The sequence below is a fragment of the Numenius arquata genome, chromosome Z (assembly GCF_964106895.1).
Source record: "Numenius arquata chromosome Z, bNumArq3.hap1.1, whole genome shotgun sequence".
Taxonomy (NCBI): Eukaryota; Metazoa; Chordata; class Aves; order Charadriiformes; family Scolopacidae; genus Numenius; species Numenius arquata.
Window position 1 is genome coordinate 4197014 of NC_133616.1, and position 19503 is coordinate 4216516.

The following is a 19503-nucleotide window of genomic DNA, read 5'->3' on the forward strand; positions in this document are numbered from 1 at the left end:
TTGGAGATCCCAGTTTTTCCCACTTCTGCCAACTGTGAACGCTGCATGTCCGTACACACACATTCCGCCTCCAGAAGGCACCACGCTGAAAGCTGTGGGCACAGCAGGGCTTTCTATGGGGAGGTTGGGAAGGACCCGTTATCCACCCAGCCAGGTTTCATGGGGTGGGATCTGGGGGCTGTTTGCCACTTGTGTGTATTCCCACCCAGGCCGGACCGAGCTCTCGGGCTGAATTCCTCTAGGTCTGCCCGGAGCTGAGATCTACAGTTGCGACAGCTGGAACAAAAGACCTACCAGATAATTCCAGTGGAAGGAAGCTGTGCTAATGATATTCAAAGCTGTCTCAGGATAATCTTGCCCTATATGGCCTGAAAACCAACTCTGTTTCAGAACAGCTGCCATTAATTTTATTTTTTCTTCTTTTAGTAAGGATTGCTGCTCTGTTTTGTTTTGGTTTTTTTTTTTCTGTGGTGGAGAAGGGATTTCCCAGCCGCAACAAGGACCAGTGCTCCTGTAGATGAGCTCTTCCCAGCTACTCACATCTCTAAAGGTACCAACAAGAAAGGCTGTTTACAAATCACTACTTCTGGAGTCCCATCTCCCTCCCCAGGAAGCAAAGCAGCAGGACACATCCTTTGGAGGAGGAAGGGGGGTGTCTGAGTCCCTGTGAGAAGACAACCTTCCTCCTGGCTCACTTGTGTCCTAAGAGAGGTTGTTCCTCCTCCCAGAAGCTGGTTTTAAACAAGCACTTTGTGTGAACAGGGGTCAAGACTGGGTTAAACCCACCTAGCCCACCCAGCCCAGCAGTCCCTGGGTAGGGGATAATGCTTCAGATCCTTCTGCTGGGACATGACAAGACCAGATTGGATGGGGCTTTGAGTAACCTGGTCTGGTGGGAGATGTCCCTGCCCATGTCATTGGGATTAGAACATGATGATCTTTAAGGTTCCTTCCAACCCAAACTGTTCTATGGTTCCATGACCTGGATGCACCTGGCCATAAGACAGGACTGTCCCACTGCTGAACCCCTGCCTGGTCATGGGCAAAGGAGGCCCCAGCAAAGGCTAGTGATGCTGAGACAGGAGTTAGGGATGTATAGCAGGTGCTGTTGATTGCTCCTGGATATCTGAAAGCTACTGCATCCCACCAAAGCCCCATCAGGGAAGTACTGCATCTTCATTTTCCACAGCAAGCACCACCAAAGTGACTTGAGCTTATTCAGGGCTGTCTGTCCCAGCTCACAAATAATAGCTCAGACTAATTAATTTCAGAAACCTTTATGGTTTTGGAGCAGTGAAAGTTGCTTAAATGAGCCCAGTAATAAACCTCATAAATGATCAAGTACTCACTGATAGGAATAATAATAGCAGCCTTTACTGGCTGCATTCTCCCTCCTTGCTGCAGGCTGGTGCTACCAACCCCTCAGCAAGGACCAAGCCAGGGCTGGGAGCTAACAGGAGGAGCAGAACAGACCTCAGGAGGGCTGAAGGTGGGTGCTGGGGTCAGCAGGCATATTGCATTCCTGGGACCCTTCTGGGAGGATGCTCTGGCTCCCTGGACAGCCAAGGGGTTCCCACAAGCAGAGTCTGGAGCATTTGCTTTTGCTGCGCTTATACAGTGACATCGCACAGCAGCGGTTCCCCAGCGGGTGCTTTGAAACAAACAAAAAAAAAAAGATCAGGCTTTTGATCTCTCCGCTTTCCTTCCTACCCTGGTGTGCCAGAGCTATGAAAAGACCTCCCTGTCAATAGAGTTGTCCCATTTTTAGGCAAATGTGTGATGCAGTGAAATAGGAGTTTTTCCCATTAAAATAACATAGTCCCAGCATTTCTAGTTGGCTCCAGTCAGCGCCCACTTGGTGTGGAGATGCCAGAGATGCTGGGTTTACAGTTTAACCCCTTCAAGCCCCTGAGAAAATTGACTGTGATGCATGTGGAACCTGTACTGCTCCATGCTTCCAGCCCTTGGGAGCAGCAGGGCATCTCCCAATCCCCACCCAATCTCTGTGTGGGACAAAGAGGAAAGAGAAATCCTTAGCTTCCTTGATGAGATCATAGAATCGTAGAGTGGTTTGAGTTGGAAGAGACCTTAAAGATCATCATGTTCCAACCCCCCTGCCACGGACAGGGACACCTCCCACCAGACCAGGTTGCTCAAAGCCCCCTCCAACCTGGCCTTGAACACCTCCAGGGATGGGGCAGCCACAGCTTCTCTGGGCAACCTGGGCCAGGGTCTCACCACCCTCACAGTGAAGCATTTCTTTCTGAGATCTCATCTCAATCTCTCCTCCTTCAGTTTAAGACCCTTACCCCTCATCCTATGGTTCTATGTGCTCGCATCTGGGAGTAATCACATGTAGCAAGTACCTGCAGCCATGGACTGAGGTCCTGCTGAGGCAAGAGTGAACATCTTCAGAGTCACCAAATGACTGCGTAGGTGAGAGATGGGATTGCAGATAGCTGGGTTGCTGTCAAGTCCACCTGCCATCCCTGGGTGGGCATGTTCAACCCAAGAGCTCTGCTGAACACCAGGCAATGCTGCCCTAAAAAGACCTGAGAGGGAGTTTTCCAATATGGGGTCAACAGCCTCACTGCTTCCCAGGAAGGCAACTTTGGCAAAGCATGAAAAAAACTCTGTTTTTTTCTTCTGAAGACTTCAAAAATGCCCCTTGTTTGTGCAAAACTCAACTCCACCCTGGCTCTGGGGAGTCCTTCTGTTGCTACAACAACTAATGCTACAGAAGTAATAAGGCAAGAGTGGAGTTTTTCCAAGGGCTGGATTTGCATTAAGCTGCTGAAACCAAGATATTCTTGGCCAAGTGGAGAACTGGGGAGGAGAAAAGCCAAGATTGTCCTGGTGCTGTGCCTCTTGCAGGGGTCAGGCAATGGAGCAGAGTATCCCAAAGTTGTATGTTGGGCAGATCATAGAATCATAGAATCATAGAATAATCCAGGTTGGAAGAGACCCTTGGGATCATCGAGTCCAACCATCTACCCTACACTACAAAGTTCTCCTCTATACCATATCCCCCAACACCACATCTAAACACATCCAAGGATGGTGACTCAACCACCTCCCTGGGCAGCCTGTTCCAATGCCCGACCACCCTTTCTGTGAAAAATGCTTTCCTAATGTTCAGTCTAAACCTACCCTGTTGGAGCTTGAAGCCATTCTCTCTCGTTCTGTCATTAATTACCTGTGCGAAGAGACCAGCACCAACCTCTCTACAGTGTCCTTTCAAGTAGTTGTAGAGAGTGATGAGGTCTCCCCTCAGCCTCCTCTTCCTCATACTAAACAGTCCCAGCTCCTTCAACCGCTCTTCATAGGATTTGTTTTCCAGGCCCTTCACCAGCTTCGTTGCCCTCCTCTGCACTCGCTCCAGCACCTCCATATCTCTCTTGGATTGAGGTGCCCAAAACTGGACACAATACTCGAGGTGTGGCCTCACCAGTGCTGAGTACAGGGGCACAATCACCTTCCTAAAGGTGGTGGATGCACAGCTGCTGCTCCCCCGACCACCCTCTACCTTCTTTTTTTGCTCTTAACTGGTGGGGTTTTAATGCACATACCTTTGTTCAATAAACATTAATGTAGATGAGAAGCAGGAGCAAAGGACAGGGATGGGTGGCACTCAGCAGGAGGCTGCAAAACCAGGCTATCCTATCGTTTCCCCATCATTTTGGGAGCCTGATGGAAGTGCTGTGTTTACAAAAAAGCACTTGGGCGCTGCCAGTAAAAACAAGTCTAACCAAGGAGTCCTTTGCGACATCAGATGCTAAGAGGGACTGGTTGTCTCTTGCTGCAGAACACTCTATGAAATTGTTTTGAAATGTTTTTGATAGCATCATCTACCTACCCTTACCTTATGTGCACGGAGGCAGAATAACTGAGGGCTGTGAAGTATCCCTCTTATGATCTCCCCCGCCCCTTCGCTATGTGTAGAGGTCCATTTTGACATAGAAAAAAGCTCTATTTAAAACCACCACCACCACCACAAGATGTTTACTGATGGGGTTTTACAGCTCTGAGTGGCAACCTGTGGGCCAGCTGAGGATTTAGATACCATGGAACACAAATAAGGGCTAAGCTTTCCGACCCCGGGGCAGCTGCTGCGAGAGCAGATGCTCGCAGTGAATAAAGACTTGAATAAAGACATGTTGGCTGGTGCTGTGATACCTTAATGGCCACAACACCCCTCTCCCTCCCCAGCGCAGCCACCGGTTACCGCTCGCCATTCTCTCGGCAGGGCTGTTATCAGATCGCGGTGGCGTGTTTGCTGCGGCAGCTTTTGAAGCGAAACCGATTGCCATCTCAAAGCAACTCTTCTCAAAGGACATCTCATGTCCTCTTGAAGGACATCAGCAAGATCTCGGCGAGCAACCGAGGATTTTCCCTAGCTGGACCAGCGGGTTGTTTTTAACCTGTTTTTTTAATTTGTTAAAGCTTCCTAAAATGGGAACTTCGTGTTGCCTGAATGTGGTGCATCCCTTACGCAGCCTTTGCTGGATGCTGGAGGAGCCGGCAGTTCCCCTCAGCCACGGGAAACAAATCTCTACGATCAGCAGACGCCTGTCTCCAGGGCTTATTTAGTCTCATCACACAGTCAAAGCTGGGGACTGGTCTCAGCCTTTCAACATGGAACGTGTGAGGAGGAACAGCCACATCAGGAGTGGGTAGGAGGAGAGACTGGCACCATTCAAAAATGTGGGAAAAAAATAAAAGTGCAGGAGAACCTACGAAATGAGCTGTGCAGGGTGCAAAGTTGGGTATATGGCCCATTTGATTCTCCAACAGGTAACAAAAGGATTGAAAATACCTTGAAATCTGTATTAGTTTGGAAGATTTTTTTTTTTTTTCTTTTAATATGTTTCTCCTTCTTTAGCTACTAAACAGGACACCTACTGAGAGGAAGATGCTTCTCCACTAGGAGGATAGAGGATCTCTTGGTATCTCTGCAGGACTTGCTAGAGATATTCTATAGGCACTGGGGGCTGTGTTTAGAGGAGAAATCTCTCTTTAACAGTTTCCAGCCTGGTTCCAGAAAGAGATTTTGATACCTAATCACACAACTAGTGCCACAGGACATCCCGCACGGTGGTGTGCCCGGTGTGGAGAGCCTCACCTCGCTGCTGCCGTGGAGCTCGAGCACCAACAGCCCCTGCAAACCAGCTGGGCAGAGGATTTTACACCCCAGCAGCCTCTCTTTTGCACATCGAACTGCACACGTATAAGCAGCGAAAGAAGAATTGACTCCAACCCAAAGAAACAAGGAACGAGCGGTAAATAAAGACCAGGAGATTGCCCTGCCAGGTGACTTCTGTGTGGCACAGGTTTATAGTTAGCAATGCAGGTTTTTTTATTAGTTATAAATAAAGTACAAAAAATCCACCAAAAGTGAATCTAAGCATTTACACAATTTCTAATGTCTTTTCATTTCTTCAATGCACTATTGCTTTAATATTAATAATAAATATTTTTCTAGCTTTCTTCTATAAAATAGTCTATGTAGCAAAATGTTGCACAGCACAACAGAACAGCAGTAGGAGTACAAAAATGTGGGTGATCCTTTCACCAGCCCGAGTCATTAAAGGAGAGGGTTTTTTTTCTCGCTCACCCCTTGTTCTACTCATCCCTTTTGCAGTGTCTTTGCTGGGGAGGGAAACAACCGACCCCTGTCCCTGCATGGCTTAAAACAGCAGCTCCAGGCTACAGGGGAGGAGTGTTATGGAACAGCAAAGGGATAAAAAAAAAAAGAAAACATCACAGACAGGTTTTCAACCTAGGGTAAGGCAAAGTCAACAAAGCAGAGCAGCACCCTGAAGGGACAGAGAGAAAAATAGTAAGATACAGCCATTTTGTGCCTTTCTAACCCAAAAGAGACTTGCATCCAAAGCCTTTTTGGGGCGGGGGGGGGACGGAGGAAAGACTGGCTGAGCACGTGCATCAAACCCCACTTCTGTCCATCCACGGCCGAGCATCTGCGCTGACCAAGAGTGGTTATGGCTTAAAGCTTAAAGTATTATCAAGGGTGCTCTAACCCTCTTGCGAGGCTCGAGCACTTGATATTCAGGAGCCTTTTGGGGAAGGGCAGCGCATTGCGAGAGTGGCGCAGCTGGGGATGGGGATGGGGATGGAGATGCTTGGTCACCGCTGCAGGAGCAGGACGCCAGCTCAGGGCTGGTCCCCTCCTTGGGGACAGGAGGGCTCCAGTGCAGGTCCCAGTTCTACAGTGGATTAAAAAACTCCAAGTTGAGGTTTCCCCCTTAACAGAGGGGGAATGAAACCCACTGATCAAGAAGATCAGCGTTGAGGTCTTCTGCTCCAGGCATGATTCACAGCTGGGTTATGAAAATGCTCATGGCCAGGCGTTACAAAGGAATGCTGAATCGCTGCGGCGTCCATCCCAGCGTTTCTCATCTAGACCAGAGCTCAACCCTTAAAAATTGCATCAAATCCCTCCGTTTTGTTGCCTTCAAGCTCAGGCTCGATCGGTCCCTTCATCCTCCCCACAGAGGGTGGTGAAAAGAGCCAGACTGAGCACCGACAGGCACCAAAAATTGGACAGAACCACCACACCTGGGGCTTCCTTCCTCGGCTTTTGAAGCAAATTTGCAGAGTCTTGTGATGAATACATGCACTGTCCCCAAGCACAGCCTTGTAGCAGGGGCCCGTCGGGTGTTATTGCAGGGTAACGTGCAGCAAGAGCAGGAGCATCACCAGCAGCAACGGGGACAGGGCAGGAATCGACTGAAACGTTTTGGTTTGGCAGAGGGCCGTTAACCGCCTTCAATGCGCCAGGACGCAGGTGAAAGGATCACCAGAGTTTGATTATGAGTGCAAATAATATTCATATATATATGTGCTAAACACAGTCACTATATTGCAGTTTTTCCACTATGTCACAGCATACAGAATCAAAGGTTTGCATTTTTATGGAATGTATCCAAGGTAACAGCACCACAGTAATACAGTTTGTAATCACACACCCTGATTTTTTTCTCTTTTTTTTTTTTTTTTGACAAGATAAGCATTACCCCCCACATCCCATGTTTAATTTTTTTTTTTAAAGTACCGATGCATGCAAAGCATTCCATTCCCAGAAACAATGCAAAAATGAGGTAATAGGAGTAATAAAAAAAATTAGTATTAATTTCTAAATAAATAAATTATAATTAAAAATGCAAAAAACAACTATAAAAATAATTAAATAAGAACCCACAATATCTACAAGTTAGTCATAAATTATGATTGTTAAATATAAGGCATTTAAACTCACAAAACCCTGTAAACTATCAATGTTTTGTTCCTAGAGATTTTTCGTTGTTTGTTTCGGGTTTGTTTTTTTTTTTTAGACTCACCCTATTATCGCAACCTACTCGTACAAATTATTTAAACGCAAAGGAACCTGACACACCGATGCAACTCCAGACGCTGTAAATTCGCACGCACCTCGGGATCAATCATTCACACGAGACCACGGGAGTTTGGTGCTTTTCTTCACCAAGGTTTTTTTGTTTTGTTTTGCTTTTTTTTTTTTTTTTTTTTTAAAAACTGTGCTTGTTCATTAGGCAAATAGTAATACTTTCGCATAGGCTTTAAGAAAACACGCGGTTTGGAAGCGCTCCTCCATCCCTCCCTGCCGGGCCAGGGTCCCAATTGCCCCGTTCCTCCCCATTTCATCCCCAGCTCACGCCTGGACAGACCAGACCAGCTTACAGTGTATTTTACCAGCAAAGCCTTGCTTTGCTTGTCCATATTATTAGTATTATTAGTATTATTTTTAATGCTGCTTCAATCTGCTGCTGCTGGAGCAAGCCCCATAGGTATTGATGGACCACTCCTTGACTCATGGACATCAGGGCTGGGATCACCATGTCCCCCAAGAAGCCATCACTTGCACTGGGTGGCAAATATATCATAGAATCATCAAATCATAGAATAGTTTGGGTTGGAAGGGACCTTTAAAGGTCATCTAGTCCAAACCACCTGTCATGAGCAGTGACATCTTCAACTAGGAGAGGTTGCTCAAAGCCCTGTCCAACCTGACCTTGAATGTTTCCAGGGATGGGGCATCTACCACCTCTCTGGGTAACCTGGGCCAGTGTCTTACCAACCTCATTGTAAAAGATTTCCTCCTTTTATCTTCCTTATATGCCACCGTGTGTCCTCCTCAATTCCCTCCTACCTGCATGGGCACAGTGAGAGAGGGGCTCCCGCACCCTTGTACCCAACAGGGCTCCCCTCTTTCTCTCCCCTCTCCAGCTAGGAATAAAAAAACCTCTGGGGTGCCTCTGAAGTTGATGTTTTCCAATTACAGCTCATGGGAATCCCATGATCGCTCCAATGGTAATTTATGATTGTTCTTACTTGAGGAGCATCGCTTGGCTCCAGCAAAACAGATGCTCAGGGGAGCCAGAAATCATGCCCGCCACACCAACATTTTCAATATATAAAGTTCCTGACTAATTGCTCTTGCTCCTCGGCATCTTTCTTTTGCTTTCCTAGTATCCAAAAAAAAAAAAAAAAAAAGTATTTAAAAAAAGAAAAAAGAAAGAAAACAAAGGTTTTTGGTTGTGAATGCCGGTTCTCCAGAGGGTCTTCAGCTCGGTCCCTACGGTTGGTGTGCTGAGGTCTTTATTTCAGGGGGAGCTTGGATGGCAACTGCTCTCTCCTTCGGGGACTATCTCCTAATTCCATTTTGAGGGTTAATGCAATTAGGTTTCCTCCCAACAACCACACCATTCTCCGCACGGATACGGCCTGAAACGTGCATCCACACACACATGGGGGAGTGCAGGTGCCCATGCTTTGAGGCAGGGCCACAACCCAGAGAGAAGCAAACCCCCCTTCCAACCTGCCTTCCCCCCACAAGCCAAAATGCTTGTGGCCTCAGCAATGCCTTGAGAGCATTGAGTTTTCTCCCCTCCTGTTCATCAGAGATGGTTTTGCACAGGAGAGGAGTTGGCGGCGTGCATTTCTCCGCACCTCTCCGGGCGTTATTATACCCCAAAACACAGCTATGGGCGCCGACTCTGCTCACCATCATTTTAGACCAGCGCTGGCAGCGGATGCTGATGCCAACCAGCCTCACGGCTCACAGGAGAAAGCGTCACGGACAGTGGCAATCATGAAGACAGCCCTTCCTTAGATTTCAATACGCCAAGCGACTTCGTTAAGGTACAGAAAGCAAAGAAACAGCATCTATTCCAATATTGTGCCCCTACAGAAAGCGTCCAGCACCAGCAGATAAGCAGGAACGAAGCTTCTCCCTATTGCTTCATTCATTCCATTCCCCATTTTTATTTTTTTGGGTTTTTTTTTTTGTTTGTTTGTTTTGTTTTGTTTTTAAGCTTCTCTAGATTTGCAACACACTGTAAACGCAAGGAAAGGAAGCACACGCGGCTGAGGCAAAGAGCGCAACCCTTCTGACTGTAAACAGGATTTTGCTTTTTTCGCCTCTTCCCCTCTCCCCCGCAAGGGTGGGAAAGCTTGACGTCTTTATTCCCCTTCTGTAATGTATTAATCAGGCACCAAAATAAGGAATCCATGAAAAAATATTTGGTGCAAATTAGGTAACAGCAACATGTCCACCACAAGATGAGTAGGGCATCAAACACAACATTTCTTAAGCTAACATGCTCCAGCTGCCATCCATAGAAATAGCTAAAGGACCCCTAACATGTTTCTACATATTCGAGAGGTATATATACAATCCTCATGAGATGCAGGATTGACAGGCCAGACTACCACAACTAGTTCCTTCATGTTCAACACTAAATCTTCTGCAGCACGGGGTCTCTGAGCTCCGGGAATGCCAGCTCCCTTTCACCGGGCCCGTATCCTGCGTATGTGCAATATCTCCTACTGCTAGATATTGTACCACCAACTCATCCTTCTCCTCCTCCTCCTCACTAACGTGCCTGCAGACTTTTCCTCTCAATCAAATGGCTCAGAAGGCAAAAATTTTGCTGCAAGGGTTTATGGCCATACGACCTGGTAAGGAAAATGGTGTGTCCAGCCAGTCCTTTCAGCTGTCCGAGCCAAGCTGTGTTTCAATGTCCACCCTGCAGATTGGGCACTTCTTGCTGGTGGCCAGCCACTGGTCCACGCACACTTGGTGGAAGAGATGCATACAGGGCAACCGCCTGCAGAGAGAGAAGCACCGCCCTGTTAGGATGGAGGAGGTCCAGGGGACCAAGAAGAACCAGAAAGCAGCAGCCAGGGTTTCTTCAAACGTGAAAAAGCACCAATGTAGTGACACCAGTGCTGCCTAGGTCCTACAGCCTTCCCCAGCCACACCAGCTCACATAGGGCAGCAGGTCAGAGACAGTGTCCTTCTTGGCTAAAAGCATTTTAAAAAAACCCACACCCTCCTAACTTGAGTTGTTCCAGTTATTTATCACCCTGGCTGTTGCTTTTTAACCTTTCAGGATTATTAGGTTATACTCTAAAGCCTCTTGGTTCTTCATCATTGCAGCTCATTAACAGTCAGGTGGGTCCCCACCGTTCCCATGGTGTGCCCATGGTGGGGTGTCTGGTGTGCCCCAGGGAATGTGGTTGCTTTTCAACTACATCACCTTTGTCATCTCTTCATTCACCCTTGTGAGCCAGAGGGACCCTGAACCACAAAGACCTACAGCAAGAGGATCAAAGGGGTTTTTTGATGGTTTAAGGCAATTAAAGGGTGAGGAGTGGACCAAGTGCAACTGCACTGCGCACCTGCAGCTCCTTCAGCCCTGGTAGCTTAGCCCCTTGCAATTGCTTGTCCCCATCCTCTGTCACAAGCACAGATTTGACCCAGCCAAGAGCCTGAGGCCGTCTGTGAGGGATAACTGGGGCTTTGTTGTTGGCTCAGGATGGCTCCCTGTGACCATGCTGGTGGAGTAATCTCACTTATTCTGCAACAAAGCAGCTCCGTCCTGGCCATAAGCCAAACTCCCCTGGTCTTCACATCCAAGCTCATTTTATCATACTTTGGTCATCTGTCAAGTTCAGACATTGATGTCCCCGAGCTCCAGATGGCTGTCTGAGGCCTGGGACCCATTCTTCTCTGACACTTGCCACCTGGCCCGTTGGCACGGCCTTGAAGCAGGTGATATAAACCCAGGAGATACTATAAAAACCTGGCTCTCCTGCTGCTGCAGAGCTCTTCCCACCCACAGCCAATACCAATATCCATCTAAACAGCGTTTGATTTCCCAGACCCTGCAACAGCCCAAGTGCGTTTGTCAGGACAAGAACAGGGACAAACCCACCAGCAGATGGTGGCATTAATTCCAATAAACACAACTCAGATGGCATCAAGAGGCAGAAGAGGAGATGGAAAGATCATACCTCACATCTTCTCCATCTTCAAGCATGGACAGACAGATTGTGCATTTCTCGTCGGTGTCCGACTCCTCTCCATCCTCTTGCTCAGCTTTGCCCTCCTGCGGTCTTCTCTGCAGCAAGGTTACAGAGATAATTTGGTTAGGACTTGACTTTCTAGTGCTCTCCCAAACCTGGGTAGTTGCGAGAAGGTAAATAATAAGAGCTTCATCTATCAGCCAGATCCTCCAGCTTGAGGAAACCAGCCCAGCCAAAGTAGCCACCAACATGTTGCTGGTTGGCCCATCTCCTCCTAGGGCTGGTGGTAGTGCCTCAAGGAACAGTCTATCCTCTGCTGCCCTGACACAGCCCCCCACCACCTCCTTCATCCTCCTTGCAGTGGGGATTGTCTCCTTTTCTGGAGGCTTCTCCTAGAGACCCCAAAGAACGTGGGGCCAGCACAGCCAGGAAGGGCAACCACTGTGCCCTATGGTATCTTGGCTACTGGCCCAGACCCACACTGCTCCATGGGGCAGTGCTTAGTCTGTCAGCTCTCCTATTTTCTCTCCTCCTCTCACATCTGTTCCTGTTGATATCATTTTTCTGGGTCCACTGCAGATGCGGTCAAAGGAGATGCACAGCAGGAGTTGACTCACTTCCAACTTGGGCAATGCCCCATGTCCCTGCTTGTTACTGCCCAGCTGGGAACAACCAACGTGTGAAATTACAGTGCAAACAAGCACTTTTCCCATTTTCTATTTAGCAAGACCCCAAAAAGTGGCACCCATTTTCTTACAGGCAGGAGATGAACTCCAACAGAGCAGACACCTCTTGCAAAACGAGGGGAGGACAAGCTCCCCCAAGCCACGGAGCCAGTGCCCTCACGGCAGGGCACGCGGGCAGCACCGCTTCCATGCAGAATGGGGTGGGTTTGCATGCACGAAGCCCCCTTGTTGTGTGCACTTTCTTACCAGGTGCGGACAGGGGGGAAATTGCACCCGCTGGGTGGGAGAAGGCTGAGACCCTTTTGAAAATTTGGCCCGCAGCTTCCTAGCCTAGAAGTGAGAAACAGCCAGCTGAGCTACACCACCGCTTCATCCCAGGAGCCCCACAAGATATTACAGCACCAATTCTGGATTTTACATTCCTCCCCTCTTTTGGGGAATATTGATGGTGCTGGTTTGACAGCCCTGAGGATTACGACCCACCAAACTCCTTCCTTCTGTCCGCTCTGTGCCCACAACCCTTGGCCAACTGAGATGGGCTGACAGCCATGCCGCAGTTTTGCAGTGCTCACCTTCTTGTACTTGTGGGGGAAGGTGAACCTCTCGATGGTGTTCTGGACGGCACCCCGGCTCACGCTGCCCAGCCTGTCTTCCAGCTGCAGCAGCTCCTATGGCAAAGCACCATCAACACTGTTCCTGGGGCACAACGTCTGACCAGCCCACCCTACCTGCTGGGGACTAAGGCTCCCTCCTGCTCTTTCCTCAGTGGAAATGTTCATCAAAACCAAGTCATAAATCATAGGAAGGTTTGGGTTGGAAGGGACCTTAAAGACCATCCAGTTCCAACCCCCCTGCCATGGGCAGGGACACCTCCCACCAGACCAGGTTGCTCAAAGCCCCCTCCAACCTGGCCTTGAACACCTCCAGGGATGGGGCAGCCACAGCTTCTCTGGTCAACCTGGGCCAGTGCCTCATCACATCATCAAATCAGTCATGCTTTGATGATGGACCTAAGCCCGGGCTCTTGGACCAATAACTAAGGGTTCAAAGCAGAGAGCAGAGAGCTGTATATCCAATAGTTCAGAAATCAGAGTGAAATTTGAGCTCCGTTTGACAGGCCAGGAAACAAAACCCCGTAGAACTGGAGCACTTTGTTCACAGACACGAAGGGAGCCAGAGTCAACCCGATCCAGACGCAGGCACCCTGGAGCAAACCATCCTTTACCAAACCCCCTCAATCCCTTCGCCTCCCAGTTATTATTAAAATTTCTGAAAGACTCAGTGCAACTGCCATGCCACCCAACAGTCTTAAAAGTTTATGCTAGAGCTTTCACAGATTCCCAGCACTTAAAAATTTAATAATAATTCCCGTCCCCGAGAGACGTACTTCATAGCTCTCCCGCACGGCGGACGTGTGCCTGCTTGGGTTCAGTCCCTGAAGAGCAAGTAGCTGAAGCTGAGGATAAGGGTAATTTCTGATTTCGTGAACAACCTGCAAGAAGTGAGGGAGAGAAATAAAGCCACACGTACTTGCATATAGAAATCCCTCGTGTACCCCTATTTAAATTTAGTGCTTTAAAAATACAAAATGAAAGAGCACACTCACACCTTCCCCCATGGAAGACTTCTAATAATAACAACAACAACAACAAAAAGATTTTATTAAATAGATCTTCTATAAATGATAACTAAAAACACGCACTTCTTCTGAATAAACTATCTGTTATAATAATTCCTGTTGCTATAACATCACAGTTCCAAAATCCCAACATGGATTGGCTTAAAAAGAGATTTTATTTATTTTTAAGTGGGTGGATTTCTCTTCATCCAAGCTTTGATTGCTTTAAGCCTCACTGTAGTACGCTGGTGTCAGGGTCTGGCTATGGGCACAAGACAAAAACGCCCTGGTGAGGTTTCTGAGGATGCTTTAGGCATTAGCAGTGCTCTGCATGGCTGTGCTCCAAACACAGTGCCCTGCTTGGGGAAGGGCTGGTGAATGACCCCAGTCAGCCTGTCTTCTCCTCAAACCCCATCTCCACCTCTGCAAAAGGTCATGAAAAACCTTTACGGATGGCATCAAGGCTGATGTAGAGCACAATGATGTGATGAGGGATGGTCCTCAGGGCTGAGTCACTTCCTGCCAACACTTCTTCACGCAGGGACCCCACAATTTGTTCAGGTATTAATAATATTATTAGCAATGACTGCTGAGTCTCTCACATTCTGTCCAGGTTTTGCAGACAAGCTTGTGAGTGTGGTGCTGCAAGCGGTGGACCGAATCCTTCCAGAGCAGCTGAGCTTTTCTTTTCCTTTCTCTAATCCAGAGTGCAATGATGCAACATTATCCTTTCAGACACTCCCTCCCACGGCCGGAGATAAGTGGGATTCGCAGAAGACAGGTGATAGAAAGATAGCAGCCTTTATTTTGACTGCCTTCTGGCAGACAATGCATAAAACATTTCTCGGTAAAAGTGTTTCACTTACCATCTGTGTCGAGGATGTGCTTCTGGGGAAATGGTGCATCCGAGGTGTAGCTAAGTAATGCTGATAGGGCTGAGGGACCGGCCGGACCTGGAACTGGGCATGAGTCAGTCCCGCATCCACACTGAGGTCCCTGCGGGCATGAGGATGAAGATATGTATGGTGTTGACTGCAGGGTTTTTATTGCATGGCTTACAGTAAGTCAGATCATGCTCACAGGGCAACTTCCACTGGTGGGCTCCAGGCTGATGTGGGTCCCTCAGCCCCCATCCCTCAACCTGGGGTGATGCTGCTTCTTGGAAGGGAGTTTTCTCCAATGTGGACAATCTCCCACCCAGCCAGCACGAAGGACAGAAGGGTTGTTTCTATGCCAGTTAGCATTTGTGTGAGCCAGGGTCAAAAGCTGCAGAGACACAACCTGCAGACTTCAGAGCAAGAGGATTTGGGTGGCTCCAATTGATCCCCAGGCTTGATAACTCCACCCAGCCAGACCAGGTCCTCCCTGTGCTGCCATCACTGCACAAAACAATTACATTTGGCCTTGAATATTTTGCAGGAATACAACAAATTACTCAGGGGACACACTGACAAACGACTCTGGGTAGTTGCTAGGAGCCAGCTAGGCACCATCTGGGGGTTCTTGAAATGCTTGTGCTCTCCCTGGAGGTCTCCCAGCCCAGGTCATGGTAGGACTTGGGGTGACAAGGGAGACTGCACTTCGCTTGAACCCAGCCTTAGGTAACTCCAGAACTGCCATTTGTGCAGAAAACGTAAAGGTTTTAAGACATTTCTGGATGGGACTGCTGTAGGAAATGGTGTCACATGGCCAGCGGGCCAATGTCAATGAAGCAGGACGTCCCTGCTGGTCCCACTTGCCCACAGGCAACCTGACCCAGGTGAACAGAGCTGGTGCGTTTGGGCACTTTGTCCCTCCAGAAAAACAATCCAGCTCAATCCCAGGACTTGGCGTCACCACGATCCTGGCAAACGCCACAGCCCTGCCCAATCCAGCACTCAGAGACAAACTGCAACCCCATTCCCACGCCGTGTGGAGGGGACCAGAGGAGACCTGAGGCAGCATCTCCATCTATAATCCATTTAGCTGATCCCTCGTCTCTCCAGCCAAAGAGTCTCTCAGCAAACAAGTGCTTTGAACGTCGCTCACTTTATCATAATTACAAAAGCTGGCGCTCTAATAACCCTTGTCTTCACATTTGCCAAAGCTAAGCTAATTAGAGCACAAGGGGTGGCTTCCCATTCCAGCCTTGAAGTTCCCTTCTTCCCCTGTGCGGGGGACAGCAGCAGCCAGCGCCACGGCTGGTTGGGAGCAACCCAGACGTGTCCTCCAGCAGCTGTGAAACTGCTTTGTCCCAACAGCAGAGAACGGACGTGAGGGGACAATAAATGCAGGAATCCTTTACCCAGAACAGCCGGTGACCCAGGCAGCAGCTCCAGTGCTCTAGAACCCCCTTATAGGACACCCTGTTGAAGCAAAGGGAGGGACTGTCTTTGCTGGTCCAGTGCTAGCCATGTGCTAGACGGACAAAACCTGGCAGAGGATAAAACCCAGCAGGCAACTGGCAGGAACACAACCAGGGTGAGAATCCACAGGACTGGGCATTTTCCAGGTCCCATGTCACAGTTTTGCATATTTATCCAATTGCTGCAGACTGATCCCAGGTGGATGGAAGGCTCGACAGGAAATCAGGAGGCTTTGGGTCCATTCCCAGCCCTGCCACTGGTCTGATGCATGACCTTGACCGTTTCATCCCTGCCTTCCCTTATTCCCTGTCTACGAAACAGAGGTAATGATCCATAAAGTGCTTTGAGATCAAGGACCAAAGAGATCTCGCAAAGACGAAAGGCCATTGCTAACTTGCATGAGTAATTGCAATAACAACACTGCAGAACTGTTTGTGCACCAGTGCATCTAGAGCCTGAAAATCAGATATTGAGGCTCCTGAGGCAATGCTGTGGGCCTACAGAAGGACACAAAGCAGAACACTGCACGGAACAGTGTTTACTCAGGGTTTAGGGGTGAATAAGCAGAGCACATTAGCTGCAGAAAACCAAAACCAACCATCACCTTCCAGCCTGTGCTACATGGACAACTGTACAGCACCTTGATGCTCAGATGTGAGGTTCAAGAGCTATGAGGCCTATCGTACATGGGCCACCAGCAACCAAAAAGTGACAAGTAAGGACCCAGATAACAGGTTGGATGATGGTCACTAAGCGCATGTGCAGAAGATGATTTAAGGAGCCAAAGGGGAGTTTATTCCTTCTTCACCAGAAGATTTTACTTGAGGTTGGGTTGTCCGTGATGACTGAGCACCTTCAGAACTTCCTTCCACCCCTGTTTCCCACGACAGTGCCCACCACCTACCCACCTCCGAGCCAGCACCACTGCTTCTCATGGGGTAGTAACACATTAGAGGAAAGTTTTTATATCTGTCACTGGGCAAAACTGTACGTCTGCCCCAAGGGGAAGTGAGTCACCCAAATATATACACACAGTATATGATTTCTGTCATCCTCACTCCTTCGGTTTTTATAAGGTGATGGAGCAACACTGGGGGGGGAAAGGAGGAAGGAGGAGGGGAACACAAAGCGATGTTTTATTAGATCCTTCTAATTATTATAATTAAACACTCTGCACTGAAAGAGAGGCAGAAAGAATGGCTCTTTCCAGATGGTACGTGAACCGCTTCGCAAACCAATCTGAACAATGTCATCCTGGCCAAATTCAGCTCACGGTGGTGCCAGTAATGGGAACACCTGAGAAGAAAATGGAAGAAGGATCTGGCCATGTCTTAGGTTGCATGTTATTACCCCGGAGGGGGAACACATTCCCCCTGTGTTAAAAGGGCTCTCCATTTGCAGAGCGGAGCGCTCAGATGTTAGGAAATGCCATAATTAAGATTTCCTGTGACATTTTATTTCGGTCCCCTTGTGCATACACATTGTGATTGTCTCTAATTACATGTTCACATGCTATTTTTTCCATTCAGTGCACAGAATGGACTTTGCTCAGCTAAAAGGCAGCTACTCTGAAGTATGCTTTTATTTTCTTATTCTTCCGAGTAGGGCCCAGTACCTTGTTTTCTACGCCAAGAGCTCAAAACTGGCTCCGAAAATGAAACGATCAATTCTCTGCTCAGCTTTTCCAAGGTATCGAACTCTACAGTGGGAGAATGATTAACCACTATCAATTCATTCATGACACCCTGCAGGGCAGGGCTGCACCGTGCTCCCAAATTTAGACCACAGAAAAAGTTGTGGCTACTTTTTTTTGAATGCCTGGTGGACAGCAGAAGATCTAGTTCAGGCAGAGATGTTGGTCTACAGGAAAAAGACCCTGTCTGTGCCCTGCAGCAGGGAAAGTCCCTGGAGGAAGATTAATGTCAGCACTCTACATCCATGGATGGAGAGTTATGGGCAATATCGATGCCTCAATGTTATCATATACATGCATAAAGAATCATAGAATCATAGAATGGTTTGGGTTGGAAGGGACCTTAAAGACCACCCAGTTCCAACCCCCTGCCACAGACAGGGACACCTCCCACCAGACCAGGTTGCTCAAAGCCCCCTCCAACTTGGCCTTGAACACCTCCAGGGATGGGGCAGCCGCAGCTTCTCTGGGCAACCTCGGCCAGGGTCTCACCACCCTCATAGTAAAGAATTTATTCCTAATATCTAATCTAAATCTCCCCACCTTCAGCTTAAAACCCTTCCCCCTCATCCTATGGCTCCCCTCCCTGATCAAGAGTCCCTCTCCATCTCTCCTGTAGGTACTGGAAGGGGCTCTAAGGTCTCCCTGGAGCCTTCTCTTTTCCAGGCTGAACAATCCCAATTCAGCCTGTCAGGCTTTAGAAACACCCATGGCCCACCCAGAGATGAGTCTTCCTATTGCACACTTCCCACGTTGTATCTGTTGAGCTGCACCACTAGCTTTCATGAAAGCATTGACCTGTGATGACGTTCACCAACCCTTGCAGCTCCCCCAGGACTTTCTAACCACCTCATTCAATGCACAAGGGAAACGTGGGAGACTTACCAGTCTGTGCCTTCGGCTAAGTACCTGGGCTGGGGCCCCATGGGTTGTGGAGTTTGCAGTTGGTGGCTGAAGTCAAAGCTGGGGTGTAGCCGGTGAGGCTGAACAGACATGCGCTCTTGAGCCCGCCTGCAGGGAGGAGAAGACCAGTGGGAGAGTTAGCCATGGAGGGGGCACTGATACCTATGGCTCCTGCTCCGAGCCTGTGTCAATACACCAGGGGAAAACCCTAATGGTTGGGCTTGTGAGTATGTATCCAAGAGAGAAGAGTCCAGAAAGGTGTCAGGAACAAGGGGAAGAGGAACCCAGAGCTGTGTCATTTAGTCGTGGTCACCATGGACATAAGACAGGCTTCCACTCACCCCTTGCAGCACCCACAAGTTACAGGAGATGCTCTCTGGTGGCAGCACAGAGAGAAAAAGAGGAAACCAAACCACTTCTTCCTTAGCAGCTTTGTGCCATTTGCACTATTTGCTTTTTCTCCGCTGTCGGCCCCATAAACAACACATGAGATAAAACGTGTCCCTCATACGTTCAACCGTTATCCATCATCATAAAGAAGCTGCAGGTTGTCTCACCTCCCCGTGCAGTTCATAAACTCCTGGGGAACCTCATTCATAACAGGATTACTCAGGAGTAACTGAAAGCAGAATTTACTCTTGCTGGCCTTTGCCAACATTTCTCTGGATGATGGACAGGCCAGGCTGGGATCCAGCTCCTTCTCCCCCAGCTCTGCTGCCTTTGCAGGCAGGGAAAGGAAAGCAGTAGAAATTATAGCAAGGTTTTTCTAGGGATTTGAGCTTTTTCTCGTTATTATTGCCCATTTGCACTACTGGGGGGAAGACCCTGGGCTGCTTGATCGGAGTTCACATCTGGAGAGAGATGAGGTGGATGCCCAAGCAGAGTTTACATCACGAACAGGCTCATACCCCT

General features: G+C 48.6%; 1 protein-coding gene across 1 annotated transcript in view; it reads right to left on the reverse strand.

Moving 5' to 3' along the window:
* Positions 1 to 9347: 9347 nt before the first annotated feature.
* ARK2C (arkadia (RNF111) C-terminal like ring finger ubiquitin ligase 2C) overlaps positions 9348 to 19503 on the reverse strand; it is a 49054-nt gene continuing 38898 nt past the window's right edge. The window contains exons 3-8 of the mRNA XM_074166691.1: positions 18574 to 18699; positions 14517 to 14646; positions 13420 to 13524; positions 12605 to 12700; positions 11335 to 11441; positions 9348 to 10145 (exon numbers count right to left, since the gene is read on the reverse strand). Coding sequence (XP_074022792.1) covers positions 10028 to 10145; positions 11335 to 11441; positions 12605 to 12700; positions 13420 to 13524; positions 14517 to 14646; positions 18574 to 18699 — 682 coding nt within the window. The 3' untranslated portion in view covers positions 9348 to 10027. The remainder of the gene's footprint in view (positions 10146 to 11334; positions 11442 to 12604; positions 12701 to 13419; positions 13525 to 14516; positions 14647 to 18573; positions 18700 to 19503) is intronic.